A 16,482-nucleotide genomic window follows, 5' to 3' on the forward strand; every position below is an offset into this window, starting at 1 on the left:
TCTCTGAATCTGGTCGAGAGTGTAAGCGAGCGCGCGCACGCGAGTGTTGGGTAGAGGAGCGAGGAGCACCAGCTGCCGGATGCCTCTGCCCGCCGCTGCCGGCGGCGTTGCGTGCACGCGGGCCTGTCTCCGGTCCGGTGCCATCCGCCCCCACCCCACCCCACCGGCACCGCAGGAATCAGCGGCAGCGGCGCGTGGAGGTCAATTTGCTGATGCTGCAACAGCACGCGCTCCCCTCCCCGTGCATGCATTCACCATCGACCAGCCCACCCATCTACTCCATGGCCTATCTCACCCTGGCACCGCAGCGTCTCCTGATCAATGCGATGCGCAACACGACGGTGATGCCCTGCTGCTGCGGTGCTACTTCTCTTCCTGCACCAACGATGGTTGCAGTGCAGGGATCATTTAACACGAACAAATGGGATGTTGTCACAGCAGGCCTCTCCTCTGCCCTCTCAGAAGAGACGCAAGCACGCAGCGCGCACGTACGATGTGATCTTATAACGATACCCTTTGAATTGAAACGACGCCGTCGGTGGAGTATCAGGGAAGCATCTTCGGACGAGCCAACGCAAGTTACTGCGAGCGTAGCTACGGCCTACGGGCCAGTACTCTACCAAGAGCGGTTGCCTCTCTCAGTGGGTTTATTTACGTGACTAGTCGCAAGTCGTAAGTAGATACATTCATTTTCACGACAAGTAATTCCGGACAGAGGGAGTGGAGCTCGAGTCCTTGCTTCTATTGCACTGTCGACGCGCACAAATGCAGGGACAGTGCAATAGAAGAGTGATTGGTGCGAGTTCTTCCTTACTGTACCCCGCGATCGTCTTCGCCTCGTTGAACACGGCGCACGCAGCTTGTCGTGCAGATGCCCGGCCGTCCCTCGGAGCAGGATTCATGGCGTTCCTTACTGTACCCCGTCCTCTTGTCTCGCAGCATACGGTACAAACAGCTAGCCATACAGAAGTTTCTCTCTATGATAAGTTTGTTTTTCTACACAGCCATGTGAAGATTTTTTATTTTTTTTGAGAATCATGTGAAGATTTGGTTTTCTGAGGAAAACAGCCAAGCGAAGCCCAGTTACCCGGCCCGTCAAAGGATGGCCCGCGCTCCTGCGAAGCTGGGCTGCAAGCTGCCGGGGAAAAGGAAGGCCCATAGTCTCACGCATCTCCGGCCCACGGCGCTTTCTTTCCATCATTGCCCCGGCCGGCTTCGCCCCAAGGGGCGCCGTCTTTCTCCGAAACCCTTCCCAAAACCCGAGGCACGCCGGCGGCCGCCGTCCGTCCACCTCCGGCACCATGGCCCGGCGGCTGCTCCACCTCCGGCCCCGCCTCCAGGCGGTCGCCCCCCGCCTCGTCCCTTCGCGGCCGTACATGTCCGACATGCGCCGCTCGGTCTTCCTCGACCGCCTCCTCCGCTCCATCCGCTCCGAGATCTCCTCCTGCAGCCCCGAGCCCGCGCCGCCGCTGCCGCCCTCCGCCGCGCCGTTCGCCGTCGACGACCGTCCCGGCGAGCAGTGGGTGCGCCTGCGCCGCGCGTTCGGGGAGCAGGGGGAGGAGGAGGAGGTCAGGGTGGATGCCTCGATGGTCGACGGCGCCGTGGCGCCCACCCGCTCCGGCGTGGTCGCCGAGGACGGCGGGCCACAGGACAGGATGCACATCAGCGTCCACGTCGAGGTCACCAAGCCCGCGCGGCCTGACTTTGCGCTCAAGTTCGAGTGCTCTGCCTGGCCCGAGGAGATGGACGTGGAGAGGGTCTTCCCCGTCCGCCTCAGCGGGCCAGCGCCGGAGCAGCAATACATGGGCCGACAGTTCAGGTGACCCTGACTCAACCTCGTGCTAGATTTTTAACGAAAATATATTGCATTGCGTAGTCATATTGACACTACTATTTACAGTCGTATTTAGAGTGCTTGAGTTGTTAAAATCAAAAAATTATTCATGTTCTTGCAATGCTACTTTTGTATGGTTAGCAGTGCACCAATGATTTATAAAGAAACTCGACCAGGATTTCTGGCTCCCGGACCTCTTGTGCATAATTGTAGTTTGTTGTCCTGCCAAACAATGAACAATCACAATTGTGAAGGGGTAATATAACAACTTTTTGTTTACCAGGCTTAATTCTTTTTGCACAGGCCAGCGAAATGAACAATTTTGCACACACACAATCCAATGCACATAGCATCAAACATTTACATATGTTATTTTGTCAAAGAATTTTTAAGTGCAAAAACATATACAAGCATGCTCCCTGTTTACCCACACTAGTGGTGACTATCGGACTGGAAAAGTAATCATGTGATAGATGAAATGCTCGGGCTTGGCGGGTATGGATGGAACTTTCCTCCAATTTCAGTTCTGTGTTAAGGGAAATCAGATCAAATTTGTTTCTGGATGAATAATGCATGTCGCTTGCACGAGTTGAATTGCTCCAAAACCCCTGAAGAAAGACAATGCTGGCTCCTTACATTCAACCAAGAGAGCAGTATGCATTTCTGGTTCAAGAAAGTGGTGTAATCTAGCACTAGTTGTAATGTAGCAGTTGCAAATTTCTGATACATTAGCAGCTGAATGACAATGCTGGCTCCTCATCATTCATTTTGATACAAATTATTATTGCAAAAGGATCTTATATTCCTCGTTTGCTACTGGTGCTATTTTGGTTAAAACCCAGGACTGTTTCTTTGAATTTCCACATACAGTATAGCATTTAACATTACGATCTCTTTTGAGTTGCGCTTCCTTCTTGGCATTATGGGATGTTAATATGCTTTTTGCCTTGCTGGTCATTCCAATTAGCAGGGAGTTAGATGAGGAGATGCAAACTGCAGTGCGTGATTACCTGGAGCAGAGAGGGGTGAATGATGAGCTAGCAGCATTCCTGCACACTTACATGGAAAACAAGGAGCAGACAGAGCTTGTAGGGTGGCTGAAAAACATCGAGTGTTATCTCAAGAAGTAGACGCCATTTTCTAGGCACTTTTCAGTTAGATGGGTAGTTGGTGTTTTACGAAGGTTACACAAACGGATTGGGATGTTGTGACAGCAAGTCCTTACTCTTTCAGATGCAACGTGCACAATGTGATCCAGGGAAGATCATCTTTGAAACACTGGATGTCAACAGAATTTCCAGGTATTGAATGTGTTGTGTTATCACGGGTGCATATATTCGGACGAACCAAGTTACTGCGAGCCTAGCCACCAGTACTTATTTGCGTGAGCAAGTAAGTACATTGCACGGCTGCGGCTAATAAGGGGTACTTATATTGCACTGTCGACACGCACAATATGTAGGGACTGTCAAGCAGGATTGATGGAGTTCCTTACACAGTATGTACTGCACAATCCTGTTGTCTCGTAGAATACGGTATACACAGCTTTGCCATATAGATGCAGGAACCGTCCCTGGAAGCAGGATTGATGGAGTTCCTTACAGTACCAATCCTGTTGTCTCCCAGGATAGGGTACAAACAGCTAGCCATACAGAGATCTAGCATTAAAATCCATGCCTTCAGCCCTTTCAGCGTATGATTTTTCCGTTTTCAGAGGTTTAGGTAACACAAGCAACTGATGGGTTCATAGCAAAAGCAGTGCACACAACTTGAATTTCATCTTGGTACAGTATAGTTATAGTTGTATACACCACACACTAAGTTAGCAAGTTCAAAAGGATCGTTCTGCATAAACCGATCATCAGGATTTCTCAGCTTCATCTACTTCCATTGACCCATTTTGTGCCAAAAATTGGCTATCCAGCATAATGGCATGCCAAGATTTGACGACTCCAAAGACTGCCAAGTTTCGAGAGACTGGCAAAGTAAGTTGGGTGCCAACCAGTTGATAGCCAGTCTTTTGCCTTGCCTGCATATTGGACAAGGCAAGCACTTAAACTGACCTTTTCAGGTAAGTCGAGGACGCCATCTTGGACTTTCTTGTATATTCTTTCAGCCGTCGGAATGAATGCCTACATGACATAATGATGTAAAATTAATCTAAAGGAGGTGTGATTTATAGGGGATCAAAATTACCTCATCAACATTTTGTGTGGTTTTTGCAGAGGCCTCTCTATAAACACGAGATCGTGCCTCTCGGCGAACTCTCGCCCTTCCTCATAGCTGACCGCGCGCATGTGAGACAGATCGCATTTGTTTCCGATCAGCGCCAACGTTACGCCGGCTCTCGATAGCTCTCTTGCTCGTTCAAGCAATACAGCAATATGATCAAAAGTCTCCCTCCTGAAGTAGAGAAGGTAAGTGATGAAGTGTAAGAACGATCGATGGACGAAGTTAGCACCATAGGCAGATATATTGAAAACCAATTCAGGTACCTTGTGATGTCATAAACCAGAATGATACAAGCAGCGGTGCCATAGAATTGTTTAGTAATAGGTACGAATGCTTCGTGGCCAGCCTGCAAAGTCAAGATATATACAACAATATGAGATGGATATTATGCTGCTTAAGAACGTCATAAGCATTATGTTTGAATTAAATAGTGTCACAACTAGTCTTTACAATTCGAATAAACAATATATTTACTGTGTTGTAGTGTAAATTTCTAAGTAATACTACCTCTGTCTCAAAATATAAGATGTTTTTTTAGTAATTGAACTGCAAAAACGTCATAGATTTTGATACGGAGGGAGTACAAATTAAGAGGAGGGATCAACTGTGACACTAGGACAGCAGCAATCTTCTTCCTCGCAGATTTTTTTTTCTTCCTCCCAGATCATGACACCTAGTGGCAAGCAACAGAAGCCAGACAACATAGGAAGTTAGGGTAAATAGCCTGCACGCACCGTGTCCCATATGTCAAGCTGTATTGGCTTGTCGTCCACGTTGATGGCGCGGCTGCCGAACTCAACGCCGATGGTGAGATCGTGCACCTCTACGAACTTCCTGGACGTGAACTGCCGCTCCAGGCACGTCTTCCCTGTTGGAAATATGAGCAAATTACTACGAGATTTAATCCGAATAAATAAAAAATAGATCATGACAGCAATAGTAGAGATTAAACTAATCATGCGAACTAGTATAGTAGATGAACAGATCATATCTAGGGCACATACTAGAAACGTGAATTCTACCACGATCTCGAACAGGAAGGATAAAATCACATACGGTGCAGCGGGAGCAGCAACGCCGGCGTTGACGTTGTCGCCCATGTCGTCAAGGATGAGCTTGCCAAGGTCGGGGAAGAAGTCGTCGTTCGCGAAGTCGTCGCTGCCAGCAGTCGCGCGAGTGCGCTCCCCAAAAACCTGATCGCCCCTCTCCCGTACAGGATCACGAGAGGCGGGGTTCTGGAGGCCTGCTGTCCCTTCTTCCGGTGCACGCCGAAAGAAGGGATGGAGAAGACTTGCTTGGCGGCGCAATCCCGCAACCCGTGGCGCGTCGTGACGAGGCGTGGCGAGGCGAGTGAGGAGGAGGAGCGCGCGTGTAGGTCTCCTCCTCTCATGCTAATACAAGTGGTAGAAGAGCTCACCTTATAAAGAGGTGCAACTCTCTCTCAACTTCCGGGGTGGGACTAAACTTTAGTCTCACTCACTGAACTCACATGTGTGCATGAATGGACCAAGAGAATTTCAGAATTTTAGTTGGGCTTTGGGCCAAAGGCCTACTAGCAAAATTCCAACAATTCCCCCACAAAGTCTCATTGGCACATCTCATCATTTAGTTCTAAAACATTGTTTATATACCGGTGCTTAATGGAGACTGTGAAGTTGAACTTCCATTTAGAGATTTATACTACACTAAATCATAACTTAAATAGTGGACTATACCTTGAACTACAAGTTTTCTGCGAGACTAGTTTCACACAAATTCTTGACCGATACTGGGCTGTCGCAAGGCTTCCCCGCGGGTGGAGCGTATACGTCATACTACAGGGCCTTTTCATGAATTTATTAGAGAACACCCAATTCTCACGGACTGCGACGTTAACAGTCAAATTCATATAAGTGTGTTCCTCAGAAGATGTTCTGCAGGACAACATCTCTGCTTACCCGAATAAGCCACTTGGAACACATTAAGATAAGTATCAACCTGCCATGCAGATCAGGAGAGTATTGCATCTTCATGGAGTGAGATAGGTAATATAGGGATACTCTCCTCCCAGCTGACCAACAACTTGTCTCCCACTTCTACTTCATGGGATCTCTGATCACATAGTGGGTTACCACTATGGACAACTCACGCGGTGGGTCTCAGACCCATCTCCATCGATGCATTATCTATCACATTACGTGATAGACCCTTTGTGAAGGGAACTGCCAAATTTTTCGACGTTTGGATATAATCCAACGTAATAACTCCGGAGTTCCTCAATTTTCTGACAGATTTCAGTCTTCTCTTCATATGCCTTGAGGACTTCATATTGTCCTTCGAACTGATTATTTTGACGATCACAGTTTGATTATCACAGTTCATCAGGATAGGGGGTATTGATTTGTAACACCCTTGATGCAACTATAGCTCCCACATGTCGAGGCACGACTTAGAGACATAATCGCATTGAAGGCATATGTCGCAAGTTAGGCAATCTTCACAACATCCCATGTAACATGAATAATAAGGGGAGAACATAGTTGGCTTACACTCGCCACGTCACGTCAAAGTACATAAATAACATACATCATCCAAACACTCATGGCCCGACTACGGCGCCAAAATAGAAGATAACCCAACATGCGACACGGTCCCAATCACCCCAACTGGGCACCACTACTGATCATCGGGAAAAGAAACATAGTATCGCTGAGAGTCTTCGTCGAACTCCGACTTGAGCTCGTACTCGTCACCTGGAGCGGAATCACCTGGACCTGCATCTGGATTTATAGTAATCTGTGAGCCACAGGGACTCAGCAATCTCGCACCCTCGCGATCAAGACTATTTAAGCTTATAGGAAGGATAGGCAAATATATATGTGGAGTTGCAGCAAGCGACTAGCATATGTGGTGGCTAACTTATACGCAGAAGAGAGCGAGAAGAGGAGGCAAAGCACGAGCGAGAAGCTAGAGAACAACCTGCGCAAGCATTACTCCAACACCGTGTCCACTTCCCGGACTCCGCCGAGAAGAGGCCATCACGGTAACACACTCGGTTGATTCATTTTAATTAATTAAGGTTCAAGTTATCTACAACCGGACATTAACAAATTCCCATCTGTCCATAACCGCGGGCACGGCTTTCGAAAGTTCAATCCCTGCAGGGGAGTCCCAACTTAGCCCATGACAAGCTCTCACGGTCAACGAAGGAATAGACCTCCTCCCAAGACGTTCCGATCAGACTCGGTATCTCGGTAACTCAAGACACTTCGACAGGTTAAAACAAGACCAGCAACACCGCCCGAATGTGCCGACAAATCCCGATAGGATCTGCACATATCTCTTTCTCAGGGCACACTCAGATTGTCTTAGGTACGGGTAGGCCAGCCTAGAGTTGCCCCTGGTGGCCACCGGCAGCTGACAGGTGGACCAACACTCAGAGGAGCACTGGCCCCGGGGGGGGGGGAATAAGATGACCCTTGAGTCTGCAGAACCCAAGGGAAAGAAAAGGCTAGGTGGCAAATGGTAAAACCAAGGTTGGGCATTGCTGGAAAAGCTTTAATCAAGGCGAAATATCAAGGGGTTCCCATTATAACCCAACCGCGTAAGGAACGCAAAATCCGGGAACATAACACCGATATGACGGAAACTAGGGCGGCAAGAGTGGAACAAAACACTAGGCGAGAGGCCGAGCCTTCCACCCTTTACCAAGTATATAGAGGCATTAAGATAACATAGCAATATAATGGCATTAAGATAACATAGCAATATAATGATATCCCAACAAGTAAATAAATGTTTCAACAAGGAACGGCCTCCAATCTTCACCTGCAACTAGCAACGCTATAAGAGGGGCTGAGCAAAGCGGTAACATAGCCAATCAACGGTTTGCTAGGACAAGGTGGGTTAGAGGTTTGACATGGCAATTGGGAGGCTGACAAGCAAAATGTAGGCATCGTAGCATTGGCATAGCAAAGAGCGAGCAAACTAGCATAGCAAAGATAGTAGTGATTTCGAGGGTATGATCATCTTGCCTGCACAGTTGTCAGAGTTGACTGGATCCTCACAAGCAAACTCAACGGGTTCCTCGGTAGCGAACTCGTCTCCCGGCTCTACCCAAACAAGACAAACAAGAAACAAGGATACAATCAACCACGTGCAAGGATCAAACGACATGATGCAATGATGATATGCTATGCGGGAGGCGATGCGGGATGCAAAAAAGTAAGATATGACAGGAAATACATGAAGCTGGCCTCAACTTGGAATTCCAAGGGTTCCACTGGAAAGATGAGATGAAATCGCTTGAAAACGATATAAAGATCATCGGAATCGGAGTTACGGTTTGGAAATGGCAAGCGATTCAAAATTGACACCGGTCTGCGATTTACAGCAAGTAGGCATCTAAATGCAATGAGATGAACATGCTACAGCCACCAAACACATGACACAAGATGCTTAACAAAATACTAGCACTGAGCCACGGCAAATTCATCCATTATGAGGTTCAAACAAGCATGGCAAAAACGCAAATACAAAACAGATTCCAGACTTAGTGAAATTAACACTTGTCTGAAATTTCAGATCACGAAGCTCTCTTCGGAGCAGCAAAACAACATGATATATGACCTGATTAAGACAAAGAAGAACATGGCATGGAGCTACTCACAAGCTTAACAAAAGACCCAAAGTGACCTGGGGCCAAAAGGTTCACAAAATATACTAACAAGCACACGAACATTGCTAAAACACAATCAGTTTTAGACTTTGTGAAAACTGAGACATGCTGAAATATAACTCACGAAGGCATGTAAACGAGCTCGATGCACTCACCATGGTGCAAGGCATGGCAAGAAAAGCATACATACATTAATAAGGCACAAAATATAAGGTAGACATGGTAAGAACAATGGCATAGCATGCACGGATCAACTACAATAACATCGGCAAAATCGCAAACTAGTTGACGATCTGCCCAGATTCACCATGAAGCAAAAGTAGAGCTCAATTGACTCAAGCTAGGGTGCTCCAAAATTGCAAGTAAAGACATGGATGGATAGAGCATAACATGATTAACAAAACTCCTTTACTGATCATCCTCGAAAGAGGCACGGATCACTAGGAAACAAGCTGAACATATGGCATCATGAACTAAATAATCCCAGACTTAGTGAAAACAACTAAGTCTCTGAAAACAGATTTCCCGGGTGCCTCACTTTGCAAGCTTGTACAAGTCACCACACACATCCTAAAAATGCATGGGTTGCACCTCTGGAAAGAAGAGAAAATCCTTAACAAAACATATGAAGGACTCACAGGCATATCATGCACATAATAATCATGGCAAAAATGACAAAAGTCTAAGATGAACTAGCAGATCTGACAATTAACTCACGAAGCCCTCTTCTAACAGAATTTCGGGCATCAAGATGAACTCAAATGAAAATGATGCAATGGAATTAAATTATGTACTCGTCTAGAGCGAACATTTTGATATACTATATGTCCAAAACGGAGCTACGGATGCAAAGTTATAGCAGGTAAAAGATCGCATAAAAATTAAGGGGGAGGAGAAAAGTCAACCCTTAGGGTTTCTCATATCCAGATCTGATCGTGCACGCTTTACGAGGAACGCCGGAACACTATTCACCACCGGAGCACGGAAGTCGAGGTTCGCCGGCCGGAGACGGGGGAAGTCGCCGGCGAGGGAGAGGATGGCCGGGGCGGCGCGGCGCCCGGGCGGCAGCGGCGAGGCGGCGGAGAGGCGAGGGCGGCGGCGGCCGGAGTTGGCGGCGGCGAGGTCGCCCGCGGTGGCGCGGTAGTGACCCGTGGCGGCGCCGGCCACCGGCGCTGGAGAGGGCGGCGACGGACGAGGTAGGAGGCGGCGGGCGGATCGGGTCGCGCGGGGCCCGACTTGGGCTCCGCGGGCCGGCGGCTGTTGGCGGCGGAGGGCGACACGTGGCGGCGCTGGATTGGTCGGCGGCGGCGGCGCGAGTTGTCCGGCCGGGTCGGACACGTCCGGCCGACACGAGGGAATTTTTAGGGTTTCGTGGGGGAGGAGAGATCCGAAAAACGGGGGGCTATTTATAGGCATAAGTGGAGTTAGGAGAGTCCAAATGAGGTGCGGTTTTCGGCCACGCGATCGTGATCGAACGCTTCTAGGACATGGAGCAGAGTTTGCTGGGGTTTTGGCCAAATTGGAGGGGTGTTGGGCTGCAACACACACGAGGCCTTTTTGGTCCCTCGGTTAACCGTTGGAGTATCAAACGAAGTCCAAATGACACGAAACTTGACAGCGGTCTACCGGTAGTAACCAAGGTCGCTTGGCAAGTCTCGGTCTAATCCGGAAAAGTTTAATCCCCACACACGAAAGAAAGTTAGAAATGGCCATCGGAGGAGAACGAAGCGCCGGAATGCAAAACGGACAACGGGGAAAATGCTCGAATGCATGAGATGAACACGTATGCAAATGCAATGCACACGATGACATGATATGAGATGCATGACAAAGAAACAACACACGGAGACAAATACCCGAACCTGAGGAAATAAATATAACTTGACGCCGGAAACGGCAAGAGTTGGAGTACAAATTGGGAAAGTTACATCCGGGGTGTTACAAAACACTCCACCACTACGAAAAGATCTCGTCCTGAGATCTAGGACTGAAAGAACTCCGGGTACTCAGAACGGAGGTGATCCTCGCGTTCCCAGGTAGCTTCACGGTCGGAATGGTGTGACCACTTGACTTTGAGAAATTTGATTGACTTGTTGCGAGTCTTGCGTTCAGTCTCTTCAAGAATAGCAACTGGGTGCTCACGATAAGAGAGATCTTCTTGGAGCTCAATGTCCTCGAAGTTGACTGTGCAGTCAGGAGTCTTGAAGCACTTTCGAAGCTGAGAGACATGGAACACGTCATGAACATTTGCAAAGTTTGAAGGAAGCTCGAGTTGATAGGCGAGGTCGCCTCTCTTGCTGACAATCTTGAAAGGTCCCACGTATCTAGGGGCAAGCTTCCCTTTGATACCGAAGCGGCGAGTACCTTTCATAGGAGAGACGCGGAGGTAAACATGATCTCCGATCTCGAAAGCCAAATCACGGTGCTTACTATCATAGTAGCTCTTCTGGCGGGATTGGGCTGCTTTGAGGTTATCGCGAATGACTTTGCACATTTCTTCTGCTTCTGTGATTAAGTCATTACCCAAAAGCTGATGTTCACCGGTTTCAGACCAGTTGAGAGGGGTACGGCACTTCCTGCCATACAGAATTTCAAAAGGGGCCTTGCCCGAACTTGCTTGAAAACTATTGTTGTAGGAGAATTCAGCATAAGGAAGACAATCCTCCCACTTCATGCCGAAGGAGATCACACAAGCCCTGAGCATATGTTCAAGAATTTGGTTGACACGCTTGACTTGACCGCTTGTTTGAGGATGGAAAGCAGTGCTGAAGCGGATGTTAGTGCACATGGCCTTCTGAAAAGAATCCCAAAACTTCGAGGTAAAGATGCTGCCATGGTCTGAAGATATCACTTGAGGAATACCGTGCAGAGAGACAATGCGAGAGGTATAGAGTTCCGCCAATAAGCTGCAGTGATCGACTCTTTGATAGGCAGAAAGTGAGCCACTTTGGTGAGTTTGTCGATGACAACGAATATAGCATCATTGCCACGCTTGGACTTTGGAAACCCAGTCACAAAGTCCATTTCAATGTGGTCAAACTTCCATTCTGAAATGGCAAGAGGTTGGAGGAGACCTGCTGGCCTTTGGTGTTCTGCCTTCACTCTTCTGCAGACATCACATTTATTCACGAATTGAGCGATCTCGCGCTTCATTCGAGTCCACCAATAAGCTTGCTTAAGGTCCTGATACATCTTCGTGCTCCCAGGGTGGATGGAGAGGAGAGAATTGTGAGCCTCGTTCATGATCACTTTACGAAGTTCACCTTTGGGTACAACAATTCAATCCTCGAAGAAGAGAGTGTCCTTGTCATCAAGGCGGTAGCACTTGTACTTGAACTGACTCTTGGCAATCCCAATCTTCACCTTTTTCACCATAGCATCAAGAAGCTGGGCTTGGCGAATCTGGTCCTCTAAGGTAGGAGAGACTTGAAGGTTGGCGAGGAAACCTTGAGGAACAACTTGCAGATTAAGTTTGCGGAAAGCTTCACAAAGCTCGGGTTGATAAGGCTTGAGAATCAGACTGTTGCAGTAGGCCTTTCTGCTCAAAGCGTCAGCAATCACATTGGCCTTGCCTAGAGTATACTCGATACTCGGATTATACTCTTGAATCATTTCGACCCATCGAGTTTGCCCGAGGTTGAGATTAGGCTGAGTGAAGATGTACTTGAGACTCTTGTGATCAGTGAAAATGTCCACTTTTCTTCCCAATAGAAGATGTCTCCAAGTCAAAAGAGCATGCACAACTGCCGCCAACTCGAGATCATGAGTGGGGTAGTTCTTCTCATTAGGCTTCAACTGGCGAGATGTATAAGCAACAACTTTCTTCTCTTGCATCAATACTGCGCCAAGACCTTGGAGAGAGGCATCACAAAAGACCTCGTACGGTTTGGATTCATCAGGTGGAGTCAGAACTGGAGCAGTGATCAATTTCTCTTTCAAAGTGTTGAAAGCAATATCACACTCCGGAGACCAAACGTACTTGACGTGCTTCTGAAGAAGATTAGAGAGAGGCTTCGCGATCTTAGAAAAGTTTTTAACGAATCTTCGGCAATAGCTTGCGAGACCGAGAAAACTGCGGAGTTGCTTCACATTCTGAGGAGGTTCCCAATTCACAATTGCAGACACCTTCTCAGGATTCACGGCAATGCCCTTGGCAGAGATGATATGACCAAGATAAAGAACCTCATCGAGCCAAAATTCACACTTGGAGAACTTGGCGTAGAACTGATGTTCTCTGAACTTATCAAGAACCAAACGCAAGTGCTTGGCATGATCTTCCTTGTTCTTCGAGAAAACCAGAATGTCGTCGAGATAGACCAAAACGAAGTCATTGGTGTAGGCATTAAAGATGAAGTTCATCATGCGAGAGAACGTCGGAGGAGCGTTGGCAAGGCCAAAAGACATGACAGTGTATTCATATGAACCAAAGCTTGTTCTGAATGCTGTCTTGGGAATATCTTCTTCACAAATGCGAATCTGGTGATAACCCATACGGAGATCAAGCTTGGAGAATACTTGAGCACCTTTGAGTTGTTCGAACAGCTCATTGATGTTGGGAAGTGGGTATTTGTTCTTGATGGTCTTCTTGTTCACTGGACGGTAATCAACACAAAGTCGGTCCGTTCCATCCTTCTTCTTCACAAAAAGAACACCAGAACCCCACGGAGAGGAACTAGGCCGGATAAGACCCATTCTTTCTTGCTCATCGAGTTGCTTCTTCAGCTCCTTCAACTCTTCAGGTTCGAGCTTGTAAGGACGCTTGCACACAGGTTCCGTGCCAGGCTCAAGTTCAATAACGAATTCCACTGGCCGGTGTGGAGGCATTCCTGGGAGCTCTTCTGGAAAGACGTCTTGATATTCGCAAACGACTGGAATTTGAGAGATGGCATCCAATTCACCCTTCTCATTGAGAGAAAACAGGCGAATGGTATTATCCCGAGCGGCAAAGACAATTACATCCTCAGACGAATGAGTCAATTGAATCTGCCTGGCTGCACAATCAAGCTGAGCCTTGTGCTTAGAAAGCCAATCCATCCTGAGAATAAGATCAATATCCGAGTCACCGAGAACCGTTGGAGAAGATAGAAACTTGTAGTCACCCAAAATGATAGAAACATCCGGAACTATGGAGTTAGCATGCATGCGCTTACCGGGAGAGACAACTGCTAAAGGACTAGGCAAAATTTGCAAAGGCAAACCATGCTTAGATGAAAACGGTCTCGAGATGAAACAATGCGATGCACCCGTGTCAAAAAAAACTTTTGCAGGAATATCATTAACAGGAAGGTTACCCATGATCACATCTGACGAGTCCTCTGCCTGAGCTGCATTCATCAAATTGACCTTGGCATGCTTGGGGTTATGCTTGACCACAGCTGTACTTGCCGATCTGACAGGAGGAGGAGGAGGAGGAAGACGCCTCTGGTTGAGACACTTGTTGGCATAGTGACCCTTCTGTTGGCACTTGTTGCACGTGACCTCTGAAAGCGGACGGTGATACGGAGCACTCGATCTTGGAGCTTGAGACGAATTCTTGTTCTGAAAGCCAGGGTTGGGTGGGTGGGAAGAACCACTGCCACCTTTGCTCTTCTGCTGATACGGCTGACGGAACGGAGGAGGAAGCCAAAACTTCTGCTGCTTGGCCACTTGAGTAGAGGAAGGAGTAACATCTCTGACTCGCTTCCTGGAAGCATCACACCTCAACTGAGCAGCCTCTTGCTTCAGTGCCATGTTGTAGAACTCATCGTATCTCAAGGGCTCGAAGAGGACAAGAGCGAGCTGAATATCTTCTCTGAGACCACCCATGAACTGATATATCATGCTCTTCTCATCAGGCACGTCCTGCTTGGCAAAGCGGGCAAGCTTCTGAAACAATTTGTTGTAGTCATAGACAGACAAAGAGCCTTGCTTCAGATTGTGGAATTCCTCACGCTTGCTTTCAACCACGCTCTGCGGAATATGATGAGCTCAGAAATCTCGACGGAAATCATCCCAAGTGATAACACGTCCACCTCTGGAATCTTTGTACTGCTGGAACCATTCTGCAGCTTGATCTTTGAGTTGGAAGGAAGCAAACTTGACAAAGTCCTCAAGCCTGACGTTACTGCACTCAAAATGCTTACACAGATCCACAAGCCAATCGTCAGCATCGGTTGCCTCAACACAATTGCTGAAAGTCTTTGGCCCGTTAGCAAGGAACTGGTTGAGTGTAGCAAAGTGACTCTGATTGCTGCCTTGATTCCCTTGACTGCCTTGATTGCGCTCTTTGAGAATTTGCATGATCAGCTGTGTGTTTGCATTGATTGCGGCCATCACAGCTTGCCATGCCTCTAGAGGAGGTGGAGGTGGTGGCGGATCTTGATTCTGGTTCTGACTGGTGCTCTTAGCGGGAGCCATCCTGAAGAGGTTGACCACCGTTAGCACATAGACAGATAAAAGAAGCTGAAACCAATGGAATGAAATTTACAACATAAAGTCTTCACATCCGAACAAAATGAACGAATGCATTCCTCTTGAAGTGGTCACATATCCATAAATTGAGAAGCCACGTAGAATTAAGGTAGAGAAATAAATCAACAAGGTACGGATCAAGAACGAATAATCGATAAGAAATCCCAATCTCAAACCAATATCCGTGGAAGAAGAACTAGAGCTACTAGAATTCCCACCTATGAAATTCCCGAAATTTTCCGGTTATGCAATCAGGTGTTGGGGATACAGGGGAAGCATAATATCTCACCCAAACTAGCAATTCCTACATCCAGCTGTATCCATCCTTCAACACATAACCAAGAAACCTTCGGAAACCATCTACCTCAACCTTCGAAAAGCATCCGTTATACAAGTTATGGCGATACTCCCGAACTCCCGCCCCAGTACTGGGTGGCGTCAAGGTTATCTCACCAACGAACTGCATAAAAGAGATTTTCGATGTCGGCGAACGTATCTCAAGTATTCCAGAATTGCAACGATAAAATTATGATGACAACACCTCAGAGCTCAACTCCCCGAGACACTTCCACTAAACCCCTGACAGGAGGCACCAAGACAATGTTCTCATCATAAGCCATCAGAACGATTCCAAGATACTCGCGTGAACCTAAATTTTTTTTAGTGAAATTTGAGAAGAGAAGAGTCAAAACTCTACGTCAGGATGCCTTACCAGAGCGATGAGGAGACTGGGAAGTAAAAAGAATTCCTAAGCTCTCCGATATATAATTCCTAAAAGACTCAAAACATTTTTCTAGACACAACTCGGCTGCTAAAAACGATCAAGCAATGGGGCTCCTAAGGTCGGGGAAGGCTCTGATTACCAACTTGTAACACCCTCCATGCGACTATGGCTCCCACGTGTCGAGGCACGACTTAGAGACATAATCGCATTGAAGGCATATGTCGCAAGTTAGGCAATCTTCACAACATCCCATGTAACATGAATAATAAGGGGAGAACATAGTTGGCTTACACTCGCCACGTCACATCAGAGTACATAAATAACATACATCATCCAAACACTCATGGCCCGACTACGGCGCCAAAATAGAAGATAACCCAACATGCGACACGGTCCCAATCACCCCAACTGGGCACCACTACTGATCATCGGGAAAAGAAACATAGTATCGCTGAGAGTCTTCGTCGAACTCCCACTTGAGCTCGTACTCGTCACCTGGAGCGGAATCACCTGGACCTGCATCTGGATTTATAGTAATCTGTGAGCCACAGGGACTCAGCAATCTCGCACCCTCGCGATCAAGAC

At 47.6% G+C, this 16,482-nt stretch overlaps 1 protein-coding gene and 1 pseudogene across 1 annotated transcript; one reads left to right on the forward strand and one right to left on the reverse strand.

Moving 5' to 3' along the window:
* Window positions 1–1,204: 1,204 nt before the first annotated feature.
* On the forward strand, window positions 1,205–3,155 carry LOC125540085 (uncharacterized protein At2g39795, mitochondrial-like). The gene is made up of 2 exons (XM_048703663.1): window positions 1,205–1,819; window positions 2,805–3,155. The coding sequence occupies exons 1-2, from the start codon at window positions 1,302–1,304 to the stop codon at window positions 2,962–2,964; spliced, it is 678 nt and encodes a 225-aa protein (XP_048559620.1). The 5' UTR covers window positions 1,205–1,301; the 3' UTR covers window positions 2,965–3,155.
* Window positions 3,156–3,302: 147 nt separating this feature from the next.
* Window positions 3,303–6,220, reverse strand: LOC125538145 (annotated as a pseudogene).
* Between the last annotated feature and the right edge of the window lie 10,262 nt (window positions 6,221–16,482).

Source organism: Triticum urartu, chromosome 2 (genome assembly GCF_003073215.2).
Source record: "Triticum urartu cultivar G1812 chromosome 2, Tu2.1, whole genome shotgun sequence".
In the NCBI taxonomy this organism is placed as follows: domain Eukaryota; kingdom Viridiplantae; phylum Streptophyta; class Magnoliopsida; order Poales; family Poaceae; genus Triticum; species Triticum urartu.

What these genes read in the sequence shown, in the direction of transcription:
- LOC125540085 (XM_048703663.1), top strand. Translation starts at nt 1,302, where the DNA reads ATGGCCCGGCGGCTGCTCCACCTCCGGCCCCGCCTCCAGGCGGTCGCC. An exon ending in TACATGGGCCGACAGTTCAG is followed by an intron (nt 1,820 to 2,804) that starts GTGACCCTGACT and finishes TCCAATTAGCAG; the next exon opens with GGAGTTAGATGAGGAGATGC.